This window comes from Ctenopharyngodon idella, chromosome 17, assembly GCF_019924925.1.
Source record: "Ctenopharyngodon idella isolate HZGC_01 chromosome 17, HZGC01, whole genome shotgun sequence".
In the NCBI taxonomy this organism is placed as follows: domain Eukaryota; kingdom Metazoa; phylum Chordata; class Actinopteri; order Cypriniformes; family Xenocyprididae; genus Ctenopharyngodon; species Ctenopharyngodon idella.
In genome coordinates this window covers 4784458-4807232 of record NC_067236.1, presented here as the reverse complement: position 1 = coordinate 4807232, position 22775 = coordinate 4784458, and the positions used below count along the sequence as shown (strand labels likewise).

Here is a 22775-nt window from a genome sequence, read left to right as displayed (position 1 = left end):
AGATCTTACGAGTGTGGAACGGCATGAGGGTGAGTAATAAATGACATTATTTTCATTTTTGGGTGAACTAACCCTTTAACCCTTTAGAGTTTCCATCACCAGTTTGTCACATTTTTCTGTACTTGAAAGAGAATTTTTCACTAATCAATGTTGAAAACCTTATTTATTATACCAGATTGCATAATGAAATCAATTATTTAAAAATGAGCCTCTCTTACTCTTTTTGAAATATTTGGATAGCACATAATGTATTATTTATTGAGTTGCTTGTGGACTAGAAACTGTGTGAGGGTTTGTGTGTTTGCATTTTTTATCTCTAATTTTCTCAGCCTGGAAAATCAAACTGAGCTTATATCCCCCCTATAAAACAAAAATCGTTTTTGTGTTATTTGTCAGCATGTGCACGTTGCCCTGATTTCTGACTTGTGACTGAACTTACAATTTTAGAATCAGCGGCTACCCCATTCATGTGCATATACAATGGGATACAAAAGTCTGACACTAAATTGAAAATACAGAATTGATGTAAACTTTGAAAAAATAGTTTTAGGAGTTAATAAACAATAAAAGCATTATGATGCAACATATTAACAATTCTGCACAATTTATAGGTTACAATAATAATGCTGATCATATGGTTTGTGATCAAGTACATGGTCAATAATCATCTGTTAAAGGTCTGTGTTGTCATTGTAGGTGGAAGCGGCGACTGATTCTGAGTGTGAAAGCAAAAGCTCTCGAGAGTATCAGTCTGTTGGGATTCAAGTAGAAGACGAGAGACGGTAAATATCGAGCACCTCTGTTTTATCTCTATGTGTGAAGGGTTTGTGAGGTGCGATTTGCTGAAGTACCAGCTGAGTGTGAAATGTTGTTGTCTCATTTGAGATCTTTCTCTCTCATACAGGCAGGGCCGATTTAAGCGGTCCAACAGTGTCACCGCCGCCGTTCAGGCTGATCTAGAGTTGGAGGGTTTTCCTTTAATGGAGGATAAAGGTCTTCAGTTTGGCGGAGGTTTCCAGCGTCACAGTGAGCCCAGCACCCCTACACAGTATGGCGCCGTACGGACCGTCCGCACACAGGGTCTCTTCAGCTACCGTGAGGACTACCGCACCCCCACAGAGCCTCCGAGTCCCCAGCGTAGCCCCGAGCCCTGGCTGGAGCCCTCGCCACGGGAACCCATCGCCACCGTTGCGGTTACCGTGACACCGCCCCAACCTACGGATTCGGGAAGAGCATCACCCTCGTGCAGGAGAGACGGAAGCTGGTTCATGCAGCTTCTGCACACGGAGACGAAAAAGATGGAGGGGTGGTGCAAAGAGCTGGAGGGGGAGGCGGAGGAGAACGACCTGTCAGAGGAAAGTGAGTTAACAGAGCTCCGGATTCATGAGCCGTTAAATCTTTATATTATAATATTTGTTTGCTGGAGAGTTTGGCTCCAGGTTTCAAAGTGTCAGGTATGAATCCAAAGAAGTGTCACATTTAACCGTGAAGCTCCAGGTTATTAGAGGCTCACACTGAGAGTGCTGCCATGTGAGCAATTACGTCTGTCAACATCTGTCAGGTTTCCATGGCAAAGAGCTCAAGAGCAGTGCTGAGACTCTGAACCACAGTCTGAGAGAGACAATGCACAGAAATGAATGTGTGAGAAAGAATTAGTGTATGAATGAGTGTGAAAGTGTAAATCACTTGTGTTGTGGAGTTTATGAGAGTATTCGCATATTTTCAGAGTATATTGACAGTAGTGGTTCAACGGATCACAAAACTCACGGTTCGGATCATATCACGGTTAATTGGTCCTTGGGGTCTATATGACCCCAATCGACTTTTCCTTAGTTAATAAACATGGTTCCCTTCATCTCAGTGGAATAAAATTTTGTGACTTTTCCTACATTATCTACCTGTACACACACAAAAAAACTGGGCTTGATTCGGTTGTTCTGAAGATATGTAAAAAAAAAAAAAAAAAAAAATTATTAATCTGGTCTTTGGGGTCAATATGACCCCAAATGAATGGGAAATGCGAAAAAAAACGATTTTTTTTTTATATTTTGTCAAATAAAATCAATAAATCTAGCATAAATCCTTAAATTTCATACCACAACGAAGGCCTGGTTCTAGAGCACAAATACAATGTGGAATGAACATGACCACTCACACACACACATGTGCGTGCGCGCGCACAAACACACACAGGGGTGTGACTGCAATAGAGAGCATTTTTATAGAAATTGGCAAAAAAAAAACCCAATAATTCCTGCATAAATCTGAAAATTTTCACACATAAATGAAGGCCTGGTACTAGAGCACAAAACCAATGTGGAACGAACGTGATCACTTACGCACACACACACAAACAGGTGTGCCTGCAATAGAGAGCATTTCTTATAGAGATTGGCAAATAAAATCAATAATTCATGCAAAAATCTAAAAATTTTCACGCACAAACTTCTAAACTTTTACAAAAATACTGATTTTATGTATTTTATAATGTTTAAATATATATATATTTACAAAATATTCATCACAAAAGAGCAGTAAGCCACATCCAGAAAAATGAATGGATATCTATGGGCCTCTGCTGGCCAGATAAGGTAATTGTCCCTTTTCTTCTAAAACTGTAATTCCTACAAGCTTTTTTCTAACCAACAGATGGCAGAATTTTGCTTCTAACACCTATATCAATATCCTGAAACAACTTATATTTAATTTTGATCTTTATTAATGTATTTTTTTTATAAAAATGTAATATTTCATATGCATGCTAAAGGTGTAGTTGATGAATTTTGCAGTAAATAGGTAAAAAAGTACTTTATATCCCCAAAAACACAACATAAACGTATAGATGAGAAATAAGCGAAAAAATGATATATAATTTGTATTATTAAAAATGTATATTTTATGTACAATTGCTCCATAAATGTTTGGGGTCATACTGACCCCAAAGCCCAGATTGATAAACAGGAAATGAGGGCCGTTTGAGGGCTAAGTCACGGATCGGATCATTTTTCAGATCAGTGCAAAAACAGAAAATAGGGGGTTGGGGGGTAACTTTCCATTTATTACTTAACCCATTTTAACTACTCCGATACCACAGCAGAAACTACTAGCCTAACTAATACATTATTAAAGGCAATTGAACAGACTGTAAAAAGAACAAATACTGTACACCAATTACAAGCATAGATAAATACATCATAAAGTTACAAATAAAGTATAAGGTCTAACTGTAGTATTAATTTTCGTGTACAGAAATGTAGTAATTAAATGTAAAATGACACTGTTCACTGTATAAATTTAATATAGATTAATCTTTGTTAAAGCTGTGTTTTGCTGTTTGATTTACATGACAGACAACAGCAGGTATTTATAGGTTGCTGTCACTTTAAGAGTAAGACCCCCATGCACGCACACATCCGATAGATACACATCCGAATTCTCACCTCGTTCAATTAAGACATAAGCGAATGTGTTTACGAGAATACTTGCCGAGAGGGGTATTTTGACTAACATAATGCGTGTATGCGTCCATCCAAGTGCATTGAGGATGCGAAAGAAAAATCAATTTGGAGCTCGCGAGCTAACGCGTCTCTCTCTCTCTCTCTCTCTCTCTCTCTCTCTCTCTCTCTCTCTCTCTCTCTCTCTCTCTCTCTCTCTCTCTCTCTCTCTCTCTCTCTCTCTCTCTCTCTCTCTCTCTCTCTCTCTCTGCGCGCAAGCCTTGTATGTATGTGAGTCTGTGCGCACCGATAACAGCGTGGCGTGCGATACCGAATTAAATCCTCTTTTGCCTCTTCTAGCGCTGGAATGGTTTTATATCTATTTAATGTGTAAACTAGCAAGGCAAAACACGTGCAAATGATAACCTTTCACTCTATTGCGGTTAAACTTGCAATTGATCCGCGAATCACATGCTTGCCGAACCGCAGGGCTTGGTCCGTACGGATCACGGATCAACAACGATCCGTTTAACCACTAATTGACAGTCACATACTACACGCTGCATCTGTCATGTTCCCATTGTACTTTGACTCTGCTGAAAAAGCTGGTTTACTGGTCTCAGATGGTTTAAGATGGCTTTCCAGTTGGTGCTTAGCTGGGCGGCCAACTGGTCTCCCAGCCTGACCAGCTGAAAAGTACCCAAGACCCTTTAGAGACCAGCTAACACCAGCAAACTAGGTTAAGCTGGTTTTAAAAACACGAAGACCATTTAATTGGGTGTTAAGTACAATTTCGCCTTGAGCAACAACTTTCTTGGTACATACAGCACTTAAACTTGAAAAGAGCAGATGTAGTAGGCCCACACTGTCTTTTTCGAAAGTTTGGGGTCGTTTTTTTTTTTATATATATATTTTTGAAAGATGTCTCTTATGCTCACTAAGACTGGCTTATTTGGTAAGCTTAAAAACATTTTTAATATGAAAACTATTTAAATATAGTTAGGAATTTTATTCCTGTGATGGTAAAGCTGAATTTTCAGCATCATTACTCCAGTCTTCAGTGTCACGTGATCCTTCAGAAATCAGTCTTATATGCTGATTTGGTGCTTTAGATACATTTCTTCTCATTATTATTATCAGTGAGGAAAACAGTTGTTCTCCTTAATATTTTTATGTAAACCGTGATACATTTTTTCAGTATTCTTTGATAAATAGAAAGTTTCATTTATTTGAAAAAGAAATCTTTTATAACACTATAAATGTCTTTATTGTCACTTATATTCAATTAAATGCATCCCTGCTGAATAAACGTATTAATTTCTTTCATAAACAAAAACATCTTACTGTCCCCTAACTTTTGAACAGTTGTACATCATTTGTATTGTTCGCCTACACTCAAAAAAATGATTTTATGATATTCATCGAAGTAAAGAATACAAAAGAAGTGCTGCACGGGGTATGAGTTCCTTGTCTCGCTGCTCTTTGGGTGTAAGGGATGGTTCAACTCGTAAAAATAATGATAGTCCAAGGCGCTCGAATCTTATTGAAAAAGTTTTAAAAAGTCTTTATTTCATCATGGCTTTAAGTTTTAAAATCAGGTGACAAGTGCAAATAAATAATGTTAATTAAATGCAACATAACCCAGTTACATGGAAACTGTTGACATGAAAAAGTTAAGTAAATCCAACGTATTATTTTTTTTGAGTGTACATGAATACTTACTGATTTCACATTTTCAGCTTTCTAGCAGAAACATGCATGTTCATGTGCAATTTCACTGGCATGTGAGTGTATAGACACTTTATGAACTCCATTAACTGTATAAATGTGTGAGATCTTCAATAGCTCTCATGGTTATTAAATATTTATCTCTCTTTCTCTGTTTGTGTATTAGTCCTGGGGAAGATCCGGAGTGCTGTAGGAAGCGCACAGCTCTTGATGTCCCAGAAATTCCAGCAATTTTATTGGCTTTGCCAGCAGAACCTAGTAAGTAACATCAGCGCACATATGCCAATTTGTACACGAGTTTGTGTTCTATTTATGTTATTGTGCTACGCTTTGTACTCACGGCAGCTCTTCCCCCGATGCACTGACGCACTTCCACGGGGATTGTCTATGCTGGAGTAATTGTGGTGTAGTTGACGGCCTTTTGTTCTGCTGTCATATTTATTAAATATGATACACAGCAGCACATCAGCTGATCTGAGCCAGGCATGCAGAGAACACAAATGACCAAGTACTGTGGCATGCAAAATAGAGCAATGCTTTTGAAAACACCCTAAATCTTCTTGAATAAAATAATTCTCTATTCAGTGGCAATTTGGCAAACACTCACAGTGGTTGATTTGGCCACATACAGATTTATGAAATAGTAACAAATGATACAAAATATATAGTCATTGCATCAAATAAAATTGCTTACACTTCAGCTGTCGAATTTAAGCTCTTACAGTTTTCAGCCCTGAAATCTGTAAACATTATAAAACTGTGCAATCTGTTGAAGACTAGTTGTGCCACTTAAAAGTGAAGGTAACACTTTAGTTTATGGAACACATATTCACTACTGACTAGGAGTGTTCCCTCAATAAACTCCTAATTTACTGCTTATTAATAGTTTGTAAGGTAGATGTTGAGTTTAGGTACTGAGTAGGATTTAGGGATGTAGAATATGGTCATGCAGAATAAGACATTAATATGTGCTTTATAAGTACTAGTAAACAGCCTGTCACAGTTTAAAGTCCAAAGATGAAAAGGAGTCAAAAGGTTCCAATACGAATGCATTTAATAATAAAATAAACTCAGATAATCCACAACAGCATAACAGTGTGCACTTAACACAAACAACAACCCATAAAGAACTGAGGAAACAAAGGAGCTTAAGTATACACTGATAAAAAACTCAAATACAAACATCTGCAATGGTTAAATGAACATCCATGGGAATAAACAAGAGGTGGGAAAAGACAACAGGAAATAATAAGCAAACTAAAAGTCCATGAGAATGTTCCCTAATCTAAAGTGTTACCAAAGTAAAATGAAGAAATCAATTATCAATGTTTTTAATTCAAAAATAAAAATAATTAATAATTAAATATCTAGTTTTGTTTTTTAATTCATATTAAAAATAAAGTTTCATAAAACAATACATAATAATATGATAAGTGCCATGTTCAAATGCCATTTAATAAAGCATTTAAAATAGGTTTTCTTTATGTATTTGCCAAGTGCTTTTGTTTATACATTTATGAATTGAGTTTAAAAAAATACCATACAGTTCACACATGCAAACTCTATCAGCAAATGGAGAAGGAAAAGTATTAGGCAAATACATAACGAAAAGCCAATTTAAATGCTTTATAAAATGCAATTTTAATGTAACATTTTTCATTTTTATTTATTGTTATATTTAACTATTTTTAACATTAATTTATTTGTCAGTTTTTTTCAACTCTGATTTATTTATTTACATTTTTACTTTAAATGTATATATTTATTATTTAGGTATAGTATTGCGTTTCAAATGGTCGGTTGTGTTGCAGGACCCCAGCGCCATGCCTCGGCCCACCTCTCAGGACCTGGCCGGGTTCTGGGACCTGCTGCAGCTCTCCATCGATGATGTTACCTCCAAATTCAATGAGCTGCAGAAGATCAAGTCCAACGATTGGAGGCTTATTGAGAGTCCTGTGAAGAAGGTGAGCGCTGATTGGTTAGAGGATTTGTGGTGGTCATATTAGTCATCAAACCTAATTTCATGCTTCTGATTGTACTGATAAAATGTTGTTTTTTGACATATACACTACTGTTCAGAAGTTTGGGGTGAGTAATTTTTTTATATTTACACTTAAATAATGTTGCAAAAAATCTATTTCAAATAAATGCTGTTCTTTTTAGCTTTCTATTCATCAAAGGATCCTGAAAAAAAATGTACCACAGTTTCCCAAAACTTCTTTCTTTTTTGGACCACAAAAGGAGAAAAAAAAAAAAAAAAAAAGAAATGTCCTGCTCATGCTCATCCATATAATGGCAGTGAATAGCGACTCAAAGTTTCACAGAATGGTCTGATGCTACACGTGTCATATATTCCAAGCGTTCTGGGGCTATACGATAGAGTTTAGTGAAAAACAAACCGAAATTTAATGAATTATTTAACAAAAATCCTGACCTTGGCCACTGATCTTCTGTGCATGGCTCTATTAGCGCCACAATCCAAGCCCCTGGTCCCCTCAAGATTTTCCTATGGGTTTTTATAATGGGGTTTTTCAGTTTATGTGTAAAATAAGGTCTGTTGTGAACATAACTTGGAAATACTTTTTGCCGTAAAACAGAAATTACTATACATTTTTAAAAACAGTTGTTTTAAATGGTAAAAATTAAAAAAAAAAAAATAGTAAAAATACTATTTTATATAAAATACTATTAAATGGTAAAAATATTGCAGTTTGCAGTCTTGGTGAGCATAAGAGACTTCTTTCAAAAATATTTAAAAAGTTTTACCGACCTCAAACTTTTGAACGATAATGTATAGTTATTAGTTAAATTAAATATGTAATGTATCTATATTTCTTGTCTGCTGCAGATATTAACTGACACATTATATATAAAAAAAAATGACTACAATATTTGTCCATTCATATATTATGTTTGGAAATTATTTGTTGTTGTTCCAGCTCCCGCCGCCAGTACCAAAGAAGACATTACGTAAGAGTGTGACGAGGGAAAAATCTTTGGATCTCCCTGACCGTCAGAGACAGGAGGCACGACGGCGCCTCATGGCGGCCAAACGCGCAGCTTCATTCCGCCAAAACTCAGCATCAGAGCGGGCCGACAGCATCGAGATCTATATACCGGAGGCCCAAACGCGGCTCTGAGAGTCACAGGGAACACCTTTATAACACCATCATCATCATTCTCAGTAACAGAGCCAGTCTGAAGTATCACAATACATTCATCAAGCAAAACAAAAGAAACAGAAGGGTTTTGTAACTTGTTTCAGAACTGCCTACAACATCCATATGAAGTTTCTCCTTTTTAGGGAGACATACTTCACCAAAATAAACATATTGCACAACATATCGCAATTGTAGACCCACATGAAAATGACATCGCTTGATGAAGCAAAACTTTAGATTTAAGCTTTAATCACAGCGGAATAACATGTCCAATCTAATGATCCTTCTGTGAGTGTCTTTATGACATCCATTTAGCACTTTCAAAATGGAGAAAATTATATTTTTAGGCCTCAAATCTAAACAATTCATTTCTTTTCATTAAATTAAGAAACCTGAAGAAAAGTATTTAGTTCCGGTTCCATCTGGTTACATTCATTCAAGTTTTGTAGCTTTGTATTTCCATGGTTACATTTCATTTCATTTCTCTCTCTCTCTTTCTCTCTCTCTCTCTCTCTCTTTCTCTCTATCTTGGTATTTCATTTTTTCCTTTATTCCATCTCTCTCCTCCCAGTGAAGTTCATAGTATTTTTCTCATGAACTCTCTTGTGAGCATTTATGTAAGTGCCAGTGCTGAAATACCTCAATCATACATTTTAGACTGAAGCCGTAGGCCAGAACGGACAGTCACAGCCTTTTAAAAAACGTTGTTGGTCATACACTGTTATGGGGGAACTTAAATCTCAGCCTGAGGGTTTACACTGTCGGATTAGAGATCAGTTTTTATTATACTCCTACTTACTGATATCAAATATACAGCTGTCACACTACTACATACTTGATGTTTATGTCATTCTAGGGGAATTCCTGTAGGATTTTGGGTGCAATTGCTTAAAACCTAAATTCAACAATGTAAAGGTTCAAAAATGCATTTTTGCACTTTCTTCTTCTAAATGTATGTTTGTATGTATTTCCAAGGGAAATGAAGTTCTAAAAGATATTGTTGCAGTTGAATTGCAAGGTTTTGTGTGACTATCGATTTATCATTTCAGGTCTTTGAATGTTTTCATGCCTCACATTGTCATTCATCAGTTTGCATTTATTTTTACTGAACCATTTTCCTTTCCATCTGCTGTTATCAAGCATCTGACCCATGTTCTCCACAAAAAAAAAAGAAAAAAAAAAGCTTTTTATCTCCTTTCTGTATGTCTTGACAGAGAATCAATGATCCTGTCTCAGCTGAAGGAGATGTCGGGTGTTCCCATAATTATCTAGATGACTTTGCGGTTGGTGATAGATGTTTTATCTGTTAGACCGTCTGCAGTCCACATACCACACATCTGTGAGAGCGTGCAGAATGATAAGTCCAATTTAACTCTGTAATCAAAGTAGAACTGTTCACAAGTCTATTTGATGGCATTTGTCTGAACAGGCGGCTGCAGTAAACAGGATGGCTGATTATATTAGATGATCAAAACCGAAGGTCAATGCTGCTTTGGATTGTTATACAATCATTGAATTTGTTTTAAAATGTAGGTTTCGTTCAGAATATATCACTGAAGATATCCACTTCTTGTTCCAGAGATTTAAACTTCTGCTTAAACATCCTGCATCCAACACTCCAGCTAAAAGAATTTGATATTCTATTAATAAGAAGTGTAAATGCATGAACACTTTTGGTTGTCTTGTCCTCGACTTGCAACCACCAAAGTGTAACTGCTGACAGACTCAAAAGCCTTCACAAAGAATTTTTTATATATAGCCATATTTTATCCACTACATATCATTACAGAAATGGAATGCCTATCAAGTGCGGTCACATTTCATTTCAAATGTCAAACTGTTTCCCCACTTTCTGTTTAGACTGCCCTATTCTTGCCTCTGCATCATAGAACGAGAAGAGGCCAGAGATTAGAGGAGATTAGTTTTATCACTTCCACTCAAATTCCTTGTAGCTTTATATTCTCAATTTCCTTCGCGAGATGACCTTGAGAAGAGCTTTCCGTTATAGAAGCAAATATTTTCTTTTAATTTCTCTGCACTCTGTACTTTTCTGCTGTAAGTCAGTGTTCAAACACAATTACAGCATTTCATCTAAGAGAGGCTTGTAATCGATGAAGATGACTTCAAGCTAGGAACTTTCTGGAAGTATTTTCTCCATACTTGAGAAAAAAAACAACATTTCTGTTGTGAATTGCGTCTAAAGCTCTTATTTCACATCAACAAAAGTTTTGATTGATTATTTTGCTAATTCATTATTTGAAACAAGTTCTGGGCAATTTACAGCTTTGTAGTGTGAGTCGTGGCCCTCAGGGTTTACAGAAATCCACCGGTCATTACTGATGCTTTCCTGGCCTTACAAACTATTCAGGCTGTTGAAATACTCACTAAACTGATGGTTTACACTGATGGTACACTTTACAATAAGGTCTTGTTTGTTAGCATTAGCTAATGCATTAACTAAGGGTGCGTTCACACTTGTAGTTCGGTTCGTTTGGTCCGGACCAAAAAAAAAAAAAAAAATTTAGTCCTGGTCTGATTGGCGTTCAGATTGGCAATTTTATCAGCGAACCAAAAGATACAGAAAGGCACAGGGATACGTTCGCAATCTGATCTGGTCGGATTTTATGACGTATTGCCTATTTTGAGACGGAACTTACCGAAGATCCAAAACAATGCTGTGTACTGAGGTAAATGCGCATGTTGTGTGTGCGTAGCCTGCATATGATGGTATTTTGGCCAGTTGGGAACCCGTGAAGAGCTTATAAAATGTGTAAATGAGTCAAAACAGCAGCGGGAATCCCTCCGTCACACACACAAACGATCTGCAGCGTGGAGACGCGCGTCTAATGCTTGTGATGGGCAAATTCGCGACTATGACAGAAAAATCGACATGCGTGAGGTTTCTGTCCTTTTTTGGGTCTCATCTTGCTGTGTTTGGTTCGTTTACATGTGTTTGGTCCGTGTTGCGTTCATATATCATTCGAACCGCACCAAAGTTCGTTTGGAAGTGGACCGAGACCCATGTTTTCAGCGGTCTCGGTCATGGAACCGTTCACACATGTTCAAATGAACCGCACTAACAGAGCAATCGCACCAGGGTTCGTTTTAATCGAACCAAACATGACAAGTGTGAACACATTCTAACATGAGCTTACAATAAGCAATATAATTTTGCAGCATTTATTAATCTTTGTTAATGTTTGCTAAAATATAGTTGTTCATATTAACTATTGAAATTGTTGCAAAGTGTTACCAACGGATTATTATATGATATTTAATTTTTCATTATGCCGAAGTGAATTGATTCTGAGCTGATTATTTTAATCATGTTTTATGGTAAGTTTTTTTCCTCTATATCACGAGTAATTATGGTTGGTAATTATGGTCCTGCAGTGTGGCAGCTGTCCTTTCTGATTAACCTGCTCAATTATCAATATGCAAACATGCCAGTAATGCAGGCAGTGTTTATATGCCAAATATGCTTATGTGCCACATGTTTGAACAGCTTCTGCTGTTTATAGATCCTCACACACACCATATTCTCCATGTTTCATCGTCATCCTTTCAACATAACGGTCTGAAAGCGTTATGGTGAGCTGGCCTTTAATAAACCACCTGGAAGAACAAATGCTCACTTCCCACCTTAAAAAAGTGGAATCAAGTTATCAAATGTTGATTTGTTTGTATGACGGCCATGTTTTCTTCAACAGGGTTGCACATCTTGTTTAAACCTCATGTACCTTTATGCTACTCATATGTACATTTGCTCCATTTATTTCCATCAAAATAAATCATGTGCCAGTATTTATCAAAAAGAAATGATTTATTCAAAATGATTTACCCTCCGCACCACAGTATTTGAAAAACAGCCAACGGGCCTTTGGTACCGGTGCGGACTGAGATGCCCCGGTTTCTTACTGTAGAGAAGCTTCATTTTGGGACTGGACTAATCCTGGATCTCAGAATGTGAAAAGATTATAAAATCTTAGTGAAAATAACAAATGAAAAAGGTAGTTGTTTAGCTGAGAATATTTTCATTTATTATACTGTATATCATATCTATATGAAGGGTGAATATAATACCAAATATTCATTATTTGTACAGAATTATATAAATAGTTATATATAAATCTATATATATATAATATAAATACATAATTGATCCTTTGTTGAAGCAAAACTCTTTTTCTGCTCTTCCTTATTGGTTGAGTTGAGTTTCTTTGGGTGGCATGCACCATTCTGATGCTGAATGTGGGTTTTTCTGCTTCATTGCTTTTCCAAATCCCTTTTTTGAATGTTGTTTATTGTTACACTTATCAGTTTAGTTTATTTTGTATGTATTCATGAAATGTTTAAATTGTGTTATTAATTTGTGTTACGAATTTGACGCTTTTTGTTCTTGGTCATCTGGATTATTTGTGTTTCTTTTCATGACTTGATTATTGCTATGATCATACATTGTAAATATTTCAGTCATTAAATTTTTGAAGGAAATGAGTTATGTGGATTGTCTTGAATTAACTTTAACGGAATGCAACATTATCAACAAAATGATTTAAACTTTTCCTAACAGAGTTGTCTCATTCGTTTCATTACCGGTTTTGACAAAACATAAAAATTGTCACTAATTTAAAAGGTTAGTTCACCCAAAAATGAAAATAATGTCAATAATTACTCACCCTCATGCCGTTCCACACCCGTAAGGCCTTCGTTAATCTTCGGAACACAAATTAAGATATTTTTGTTGAAATCCGATGGCTCAGTGAGGCCTCCATAGCCAGCAATGACATTTCCTCTCTCAAGATCCATTAATGTACTAAAAACATATTTAAATCAGTTCATGTGAGTACAGTGGTTCAATATTAATATTATAAAGCGATGAGAATATTTTTGGTGCGCCAAAAAAAAAAACCCAAAATAACGACTTATATAGTGATGGCCGATTTCAAAATACTGCTTCAGGAAGCTTCGGAGCATTTTGAATCAGCGTGTCGAATCAGCGGTTCGGAGCGCCAAAGTCACGTGATTTCAGCAGTTTGGCGGTTTGACACGCAATCCGAACCGCTGATTCGACACGCTGATTCATAACGCTCCGAATCTTCCTGAAGCAGTGTTTAGAAATCGGCCATCACTATATAAGTCGTTATTATTATTTATTTTATTTTTTTTGGCGCACCAAAAATATTCTCATCGCTTTATAATATTAATATTAAACCACTGTACTCACATGAACTGATTTAAATATGTTTTTAGTACATTAATGGATCTTGAGAGAGGAAATGTCATTGCTGGCTATGGAGGCCTCACTGAGCCATCGGAGTTCAACAAAAATATCTTAATTTGTGTTCCGAAGATTAACGAAAGTCTGGGTGTGGAACGGCATAAGGGTGAGTAGGCTAATTAATGACAGATTTTTCATTTTTGGGTGAACTAACCCTTTAAACCTGATCTGAGTAAAAAAAAAAAAAAAAATCTAATCTGACTAAACATATTAATAAGTTCAAAACAAAACACACCCATCAAAAGAGATTTTAGTTTTGCAATACAAAAATTAAAAATTTAAAAAAAGTTTAAAATTGGAAAAAGTATTTAAATTTAAAGTTAATTTATTCAATATAATGAAATCAGAATGAAACATTTCTGTAAGTGACACTTTCATTTAATGTTTATTTTTCTGGGGGGAAAAAACATTGTATATTTATCGGTAGCATAAATCATAACGGAAAAGAACATATATTATTAAAAATCGCATTTACTATTTCCTGGCAGCAGACGGCGACAGAGTAGAACAGCGTTTAGCCTAGTCATGTGACTAGGTGGGGGTCACATGATGTCTGTCGAGCCTCTGGTGCTTTGTAGAAACAGTTTGATTAACAGTCTGAACACCCGGTGAAGGAATGTGAGAAATGTTATTGTCTAGCTCGTGTCCAAAGACAACATTATTAGTTTAAATCTTTCATATGCAGGAAAGAATGAGTTTCGTGAACGTTCTTTCGTCTACAAGAGGTAAGAACAAATTAGGCAGAGACTTGCAACGTATAAAAGATGTTTAGTTAGTAAATGAGCTGTAGAAAGCATACAGCCGAATGAACATGTGAATGATGTTTAGACTCCCAGCTACTTTTTACTCCTCTACATGGTGTTTAAGGTCAAAATTTGGTTTCACACTGCAGTGAAGGGCAGAGCATTTTCTCTTGGTGACTAATGCAGATAAATGGAACAGGGTGTGACTGCATAATATAATGGGTGCTTTTATCATTCTAGACTGGTAATTGGTTTCATGGGAACTGACTGTGGCATCTGAGCAATGTCTTCCCAGCCAGATAACTTAATACTGTCCTCGGGACACAACTTAAGCATGGACTACTCTTCCCAGGACATTCAACTGAAATTAATCAGCCTGAGCTTCATCATCTACACCTTCATCTTCCTCCTCACTCACATACTGTCTAACCTGCTGTTTTGCACCTACCGCTCGCTGTCAGCCAAAGAAAAGGTGCTCATTAATATGTTAATATAATGGTTGTTTTTTTAATAGATTCAGTTTTTGTTGATATGATATCCTGCCGTTTAGATAATCTTCCTAACATTACAATCTTTATCTTTGCTTCAAGGTGTTCTGGGATCTTGCTGTGACACGGGCTGTGTTTGGCATCCAAAGCATGGTGGCAGGGCTTCGAGCGCTTATGGAGGACTCTGCTGTCTTTTCTGATAAGATTCTTGGGCAGGAGGACTGGTCGTGGTTTAACGTGCTGTCCGCTACAGGCTTTTTCCTCTTTGAAAATTTGGCCCTTCATGCGTCTAACGTGTTGTTCCGGTCCTTTGACCTGCCGTTAGCTGTGCACCACTTCTTTGCCCTGGCAGGGTTTGCTGGGACGATTGTGTATAACTGGCAGGGTCATTTCTTGCCTATGGTGACCCTGCTGATGGAGATGAGCACACCCTTTACCTGCATCTCCTGGATGCTGCTTAAGGTGAGACACAATGGTCCGGGGAAAATGTTTTTGCTTGAAAACATAATTTTCATTTTTGGGTGAACTATCCCTTTAATCAGTTAGTTTGTTAATATATAATATGTTTTGCGCATGGAAAATCTTTGTGAGCAAAGCAGCAAGTAAACTGTTTGTCTGTAGGCTGTATTGATCTTCTGAAACATCTCTGCTTTCTCACCTGCACGCCAGTTTCACTTCTATTTTGATGTGGGGAAAAACATGTTTTTCTTCCTCTATTTAGTCATTTATTATGCTTGATCGCTGAGAACACTTTTGTAGTTCTGCTATATCTGTACACTGTTGTTAGAAAGAGGAACTTTTTCACTGATAAATTGTACCCATTTAAGAGGCTGTAGGTTCTAGACGGATGTGTTTGACTTTGTGGTCACTTCTCTCGATGCTCATGTTAACAGTTCAACTTTTAAAAAATACATTTATAGAACATTTTTCATTCCACTGCCTTGTGTCTTCCATTTTTAAATGCAAAAACACTTTCTGTATGAACAACCTCTTAGGGGCCATTCACACAGAATGCTTTTGTGCATTCCACTGCACTGCTTTTTCATTGTTTTTCTAAGTAAACATGCACTAGATGGAAGCATTTGAACATTGCATTTATCACCTTGTGTCTTGCCGAGTCTCATGCGTGACACGGCGTTCTAAAAACACGGCGCTCAAGTTAAAAGAAATTTAAAAGACCTAGTCTCTGGACCTTGCGTTTTTTTTTTTTTTTTTTTTTTCCCATTCCACTGCTCTTTTTCTTGCTTTTTAAAATGCAAAAATGTTAAATCTTCTAGCTATGCAAGCTTAATTTCATGTGTCATTGCTTTCTAAAATGTTTTGTCTTGATGGATGAACAGTTTGAAGACTCTCTTGCTGAGTGACTTAAAGGAGATAGTTCACCCAAAAATGAAAATTCATTCATCATTTACTCACTTCATGTAGTTACAAATTTGTATGACTTCCTGTGGATCTAAAAAAAAAAAAATATCCATACAATGATAAAAGTTGTATTGGACCCTATTGACTCTCATTGTATGGACAAAAACTGTGGAAACATTCTTCAAAATATCTTCTTTTATATTCCACAAAAGAAAGAAAGCCATACAGGTTTGGAACAACATAAGGGTGAGTAAATGATGACATAACTTTAATTTTGGGTGAACTACTGGTTAAATTGTCGACTCAGAAATTCAAATATTCTCCCATGTACACTACCGGTCAAAAGTTTGGAAACATTACTATTTTTAATGTTTTTGAACGAAGTCTCTTATGCTCATTAAGGCTGCATTTATTTCATAATAAATACAGAAAAAACAATAATATTGTGAAATATTATTACAATTTCAAATTATGGTTTTCTATTTTAATATACTTTTCAATATAATTTATTTCTGTGATGCAAAGCTGAATTGTCAGCATCATTCCTCCAGTCTTCAGAGTCACATGATCCTTCAGAAATCATTGTAATATGCTGATTTATTATCAATGTTGGAAACAGTTGTGCTGCTTAATATTATTTTATAACCTGTGATACTTTTTCAGGATTCTTTGATGAATAAAAAGTTAAAAAATATCAGCATTTATTTAAAATAGAAATCTTTTGTAACAATATACACTACTGTTCAAAAGTTTGGGGTCAGTTTTTTTCTTTCTTTTTTTTTTTGAAAGAAATTAATACTTTTATTCAGCACGGATATGTTAAATTGATAAAAAGTGATAGTAAAGATTTATATTGTTAGAAAAGATTTATATTTTGAATAAATGCTGTTCTTTTTAACCTTTTATTCATCAATGAATCCTGAAAAAAGTATCACAGGTTCCAAAAAAATATTAAGCAACACAACTGTTTTCAACATTGATAATAACTGAGTATCAAATCAGCATATTAGAATGATTTCTGAAGGATCATGTGACACTGAAGACTGGAGTAATGATGCTGAAAATTCAGCTTTGCATCACAGAAATAAATTATATTTTTATATTCTATTAAATAGAAAACCATAATTTTAAATTGTAATAATATTACTGTTTTTTTCTGTATTTATTATGAAATAAATGCAGCCTTAATGAGCATAAGAGACTTCATTCAAAAACATTAAAAATAGTAATGATTCCAAACTTTTGACCGGTAGTGTAGCTAATTGTAAATAAACTACATTTGAATTAATAACAAGACCCTGTTTTGAACTTAGTTTTAAATGATCTCTTACATTCCTTCTTTTCTTTACCAAGGCTGGCTGTGCTAAAACTCTGTTCTGGAAAGCTAACCAGTGGATAATGATTCACATGTTCCACTGCCGGATGGTTCTGTCTTACTACATGTGGTGGGTGTGTTGGAATCATTGGGAGGAGATGAACACACACATTCCACTGGTTCAGAGACTGCTGTTCTTCACAGGCCTCTTCCTGCTAACCTTCTTCCTCAACCCCATTTGGATGCATAAGAAAACCCTGCAGCTTATCAATCCTGTGGACTGGAACTTTGACAACATGCCCACACCAGAGAACGGACAAATCCAAGACCAGGCACGACACAAACCCCATGCCAGCTGATTAATGCCAAGATCAAGGCCTCATGGGAAATACAGTCTGATAAAGACTACAGCTAAAAAAGTCAGATGGGAGCAGAGAAATATTAGGCAATTTCGTGCAGTGTTGTTGCTTTTAGTGAGTATTACTTGTAGTATAGCTTTGTTTAAGACCTTTAGGTTTAGCACTAATTACTATTTCTGCTACTACTTAAAACTACACTTATCACTGCATCGTGAGCACGGAGATTGAACAGTTAGTAAAAAGGATTAGTTCACCCAAAAATGAAATTTCTGTCATTAATTACTCACCCTCATATCTTTCCACATCCGTACAACCTTTTTCATCTTCGGAACACAAATTAAGATATTTTTGATGAAATCCGAGAGTTTTTTTTTAATCCCCAGTAGAAAGCAACGTAAGTACTGTCATTTAAGGTCCAGAAAGGTAGTAAAGACATCGTTAAAATAGTCAATGGGACTACAGTGGTTCAACCTTAATGTTATGAAGCGACGAGAATACTTTTTGGAAGTAAAAGTGCATCCTGCAACTGCGTACAAGACTGACAGGGTAGAGAAAAAATTGTTGAATAAAGTCATTATTTTTTTGTTTTTGCGAACAAAAAGTATTCTCGTCACTTCATAACATTAAGGTCGAACCACTGTAGTCACGTTGACTATTTTAACGATGTTTTTACTACTTTTCTGGACCTTGAATGATGGTAATTACTTTGCTTTCCTAGGGGGGATAAAAAAAACCTGTCGGATTTCATCAAAAATATCTTAATTTGTGTTCTGAAGATGAACGAAGGTCTTACAGGTTTGGAACGACATGAGGGTGAGTAATTAATGCCAGATATTTCATTTTTGGGTGAACTAACCCTTTAACTCAACGTCATGTCATCCAGGTTTGGAATGACTTTTTTCTGTGGATACAATGAAAGTCAATAATGTCCAAAACAACGCCCCAAGTGAACGTTTATTTTATGGACCGAAAAGTCATTTGAAAGGCAGTTTTTTTTTTTTGTTTTTTTTTTAAATAATCTTTTGTGTTTTAGAAAACAAAGAAAGTCATATGAGTTTGGAACAACATGAGTACGGTGAGTAAATGATGAGTAAATGATTCTAGCTACACTATATAGTTTTTGACCTTTAAAAAAATGACTACAGTTCTGATGCATGTTTCAGGGAGACTTCAATGGGCCTGTAACTATAATGAGATTTGGTTTCTGTGTCTTGCTTTCAGCTTCCTGTTTGTGTTGAGTTGGGTGTCCTGACAAAGCCTTTTACTGTATGTGTGTTTTGGGAGTGGCTGTTGTGAGTCTCTCTTCTCTTTGTACGTTGACAGTTGGTGCAGCACAGCATCTCTCACGCTGCGAGATCCTTGTCTTTTTCTTCAGTTTTGATCTGATAGGCTGGTATTTGTTACTCCCAGTGATTTGTTGTCATGTGATGAAGAAAATCGTGACTGCATCATGACCAAACATGATCTGTCGTCTCAACCACTCTCTACTTCACTAAATGTCACTCAGTATTTGCTTTGGAAACTTCAGCTCAAAGCCATCTGACCTTTTTTGTTTCCCTTTTAGTCAGGATTTTTCTTTCACAGATGTTGTGCATTGGTGGTGTTCAATGGCTATAGGCTGTGTTTAGTGAGCATTTGTGGATGTTTGACTGAACTCTTTGTGTTCTGCTAGATAGGGTTTGTTCTGACTGAGACTGAATAATCTTTGTAGGAAAGAATGTGTGTGTGTGTGTGTGTGTGCGCACCAGGGAGGCATAAGGGATGGAAAAGAGGTTTATTTTATGATATAGTGTTTCATTTTGAGGACTAGATATTGAACTAGAGTTCCTCAGTGTATTTGTGTTTAGTTATACTTGATACTTCCTTTTTTTTGCTATATTTTTAGATTCTTTAGAAGGCGTAGAAGAGCAAAAATTTGCATTAATGGCATATAGCATATTTAAAGCAAATACAACAGACAATGCAAAACATGACAGTGCCAAATTTATGTGCATGTATAAATACATTAGCAAATGCTACTACTGGATATGAATGAAGGAAAAAACGACGCTTGACCTCTGTATTGGCTCAGGGTTTTGTGAGGGTTAAACAAAGAGTAGGTTTTAGTAACAAGTGGAATTATAAATCTTAAGAATTTTTTTTATAACAGACCTACTTTTCAATATAAAAATGACAAAGCAGTGCTAGTGTTGAACCTATTGTTAAACCAAGAATTTAACTAATATTACCAGCTGCTAAAATACCTCAGCTTCAGTTGCTTTTCTTTTTCAGGTTTAAAAACAGTATTTCAATCTTTTCTTTCAGTGTGAGTCAGAACTGGTGGTTTGTGTTAATTGTAGGATTGTGTCACAAATGTAAAGCAGGTTAAATGTCAGCTACTTCAATATTCAATATTTCAATATTCAGCTACTTCAATAATTACTGTCTGAGGGGGGAAAATATGTAAAATGTCATTAATCCCTTCCACCCCAGTACATTTCATTGGGGAATTCATGTGTACTACTATCCATACCAAAGTCATCATCATTATTTATCTAATTATCATTATTCATCATTATTTATATGTAGATTGCCGTTACATTTTATAGTTAATTTAAAATTCTGAGTTCTGAACAGTAATCTGTAACAACAGACTACTGCTTGTGATTTCACAATTGACTCCAGCATGTTGACTGGAAATCCGTTGTATATTTAAATATTAATCAGTGTTCTATTACATGAATATTGTGCATTTGTTTAAATTAAAATATAGGTTTAAAATTCAAGATTCAATGCTACTATGCTGCTGTTGATGCTCTTATGTATTTAAGCATTTATTATTTAAAAAAAAAAAAAATAATAATAAAAGTTTTATCCACAAAATATGTTTGTTTGTTTACTCACTAGAAACATTTTGTTCTCTTGCAGAAGTGTCATGCCCATTTTAACCATTTACAGTTTAATGCAGCAGGTGCGACTCAATTGCACTTACCAACTTTGGATGTGAATGAGTGATCTGGCCACAGAGTTTTATCCGCTGTACAATTAATGATCAAAGATACCAGTAGTTTTGGATTTCATGTGAGTAGGGTGAATTAAGGGTGATTGGGACAGTTTTTAAATTTCCGCCTTGTGTAAGGTTTCTTGAAATAAGAAAAAAATAATAAGAATAATTAAAGAATAATTATTTAAAAATATCAGCCCAACACATAACATTTTCAGTATTACAAAAATGTATTATCTATCCTTTTGAACAGGTAACAAGTTTATATTCTAATGAAACCCCCCTTTTTTCGTAACATTTGGGTGATTGCACATCATCTCAATAATTTAGGCTAGTGTAAGCATACTTATTACACAAGTTAGTTCATACTACGATATAATGTCATATGCAAGATTGAAGTGTGAAGTCCAAAAGTCATTGAAAAGTGGCGTAAAAGGTGAAAAGTGGTCCAAAATTCATTTTAAAAAAGTAAACTGAGTCTTTAGCTGAGTCTTTGAGCACTGTCCCAATCACCCAAAAACATGCTGTGTTCGGGTGGATGGGGCAAAATAAAAACCAGTGGTGTAATGTAACAAAGTAATAATACTTCGTTACAGTACTTGAGTATTTTTTGGGAGAATCTGTACTTTACTTGAGTTTTTATATTTCTGTCATCTTTTACTTTTACTCCACTACGTTCCCTAAATAAAATGTATGCTTTTACTCAAAGCATTTTCGTTACTTACTACAAAATAAAGTCAGAAGAACAGAGTGCAAGCAAGCATGTGCAAACAAGTGCTCGCACAACCGCGGTTGATTTCATTTTCCGGGTTGCGTCCGTTGCTGGAGCAGCTGAGAAGAGTGTGCTGTCATTATACAGTATAAGAGCGGCCTCTAGAGGCGAAATAAAAACTATCGCTGATGCCTCGTAGAGTTTGTTTTGACATCGGGACACTTCAAAAACGGATTTAAAACATAGACAACACTACAGTATATGATTTCATACCATTATAAAGTAATTAGTTTGTTGACTAGATGCTGCATTACTGGAGAACAGTAGTATGTTTGCCGTCGAGGCTGAGAGGATGCTAACATTATTTAGTACCTCAAGTGGTTAAAACAATGTCACAAAAACACCAACTGTTTAATGTCACGATGGTTATTCATTTGCATTAGTCTACTTGTTCGCTGTTATGCATTCGTTATCCAGCGAAGTTGCATATTTAAACTGTATCCTCATCATGCAGCGACAGAAACCTAAATCAATGTATTCGATTTCAGTTCTTTTTTATCTGCACTGTAACACACATTTTGATTAGATAATCAAGTTTTCTAAAATAAAGGCAAATAATGTGTAAAAGTATACATATAATAGACCTACGCTATGCCTTTGTGTGCAAAGATGGCAATTTTAAGGCTGTTTGGATTTATATGATATGGTAACACTTTACAATAAGAGTCCATTTGTAACATTAATTAAGGTTAATAAAAGTATTGTTCATTGTTAATTTCAACATTTACATTTTAACATTTTAAAGTTGTCTCTTACATTAGTTATAATGCACTATGAATTAACAATGTATAATTAATATATTATTTTTATATTTAAAACTTACAATAGGGTCATTCCTGGTATGCGGTAACATTTTGGCTTCATAAGTGTTGGAAAACAAGGTTCATGATTTTCATGTTTTTAGCATTCTACCAAAGTAGTGACATGTTTGTCTATTAGGAATACATATTGGTCAAGCTCAGGGACTCAAAATAATAATAATTTTAGGTGGATTGTTCAGACACTGTCCATGAAAATATTCCACCCTGTTAGGGACATATACATAGTCATCACAACATGTTAATAATGTAAATGTTAAACAATAATGAGCTTTTCTTGGATAGTATATATCCCTTTTGCCATCTTAGTATTTTTTATTCTTGAAACAAT

The 22775-nt window shown here is 35.6% G+C and overlaps 2 protein-coding genes and 1 long non-coding RNA gene across 4 annotated transcripts in view; all 3 read left to right on the top strand.

Moving 5' to 3' along the window:
- Positions 1-12812, top strand: part of dlgap2a (discs, large (Drosophila) homolog-associated protein 2a) — a 141049-nt gene extending 128237 nt beyond the window's left edge. For both annotated transcript variants that reach the window (XM_051869405.1, XM_051869404.1), the window contains exons 12-16: positions 697-782; positions 905-1359; positions 5329-5420; positions 6974-7126; positions 8102-12812. In XM_051869405.1, the coding sequence (XP_051725365.1) occupies positions 697-782; positions 905-1359; positions 5329-5420; positions 6974-7126; positions 8102-8302 (987 nt within the window). In that variant the 3' untranslated portion in view covers positions 8303-12812. The remainder of the gene's footprint in view (positions 1-696; positions 783-904; positions 1360-5328; positions 5421-6973; positions 7127-8101) is intronic.
- Positions 1-19996, top strand: part of LOC127499214 (uncharacterized) — a 216726-nt gene extending 196730 nt beyond the window's left edge. The window contains exon 2 of the long non-coding RNA XR_007926073.1: positions 18667-19996. This is a non-coding gene — a long non-coding RNA (uncharacterized LOC127499214). The remainder of the gene's footprint in view (positions 1-18666) is intronic.
- On the top strand, positions 14160-18872 carry cln8 (CLN8 transmembrane ER and ERGIC protein). Its single transcript, XM_051869418.1, has 4 exons — positions 14160-14329; positions 14588-14819; positions 14938-15297; positions 17551-18872. The coding sequence occupies exons 2-4, from the start codon at positions 14631-14633 to the stop codon at positions 17869-17871; spliced, it is 870 nt and encodes a 289-aa protein (XP_051725378.1). The 5' UTR covers positions 14160-14329; positions 14588-14630; the 3' UTR covers positions 17872-18872.
- Positions 19997-22775: the final 2779 nt, after the last annotated feature.

Bases quoted from the DNA above. Each gene is read 5' to 3' on its own strand.
- cln8 (XM_051869418.1), top strand. From the start codon at position 14,631: ATGTCTTCCCAGCCAGATAACTTAATACTGTCCTCGGGACACAACTTA. The intron at 14,820-14,937 runs GTGCTCATTAAT...CTTTGCTTCAAG, and splicing joins CGCTGTCAGCCAAAGAAAAG to GTGTTCTGGGATCTTGCTGT. The intron at 15,298-17,550 runs GTGAGACACAAT...TTCTTTACCAAG, and splicing joins TCTCCTGGATGCTGCTTAAG to GCTGGCTGTGCTAAAACTCT.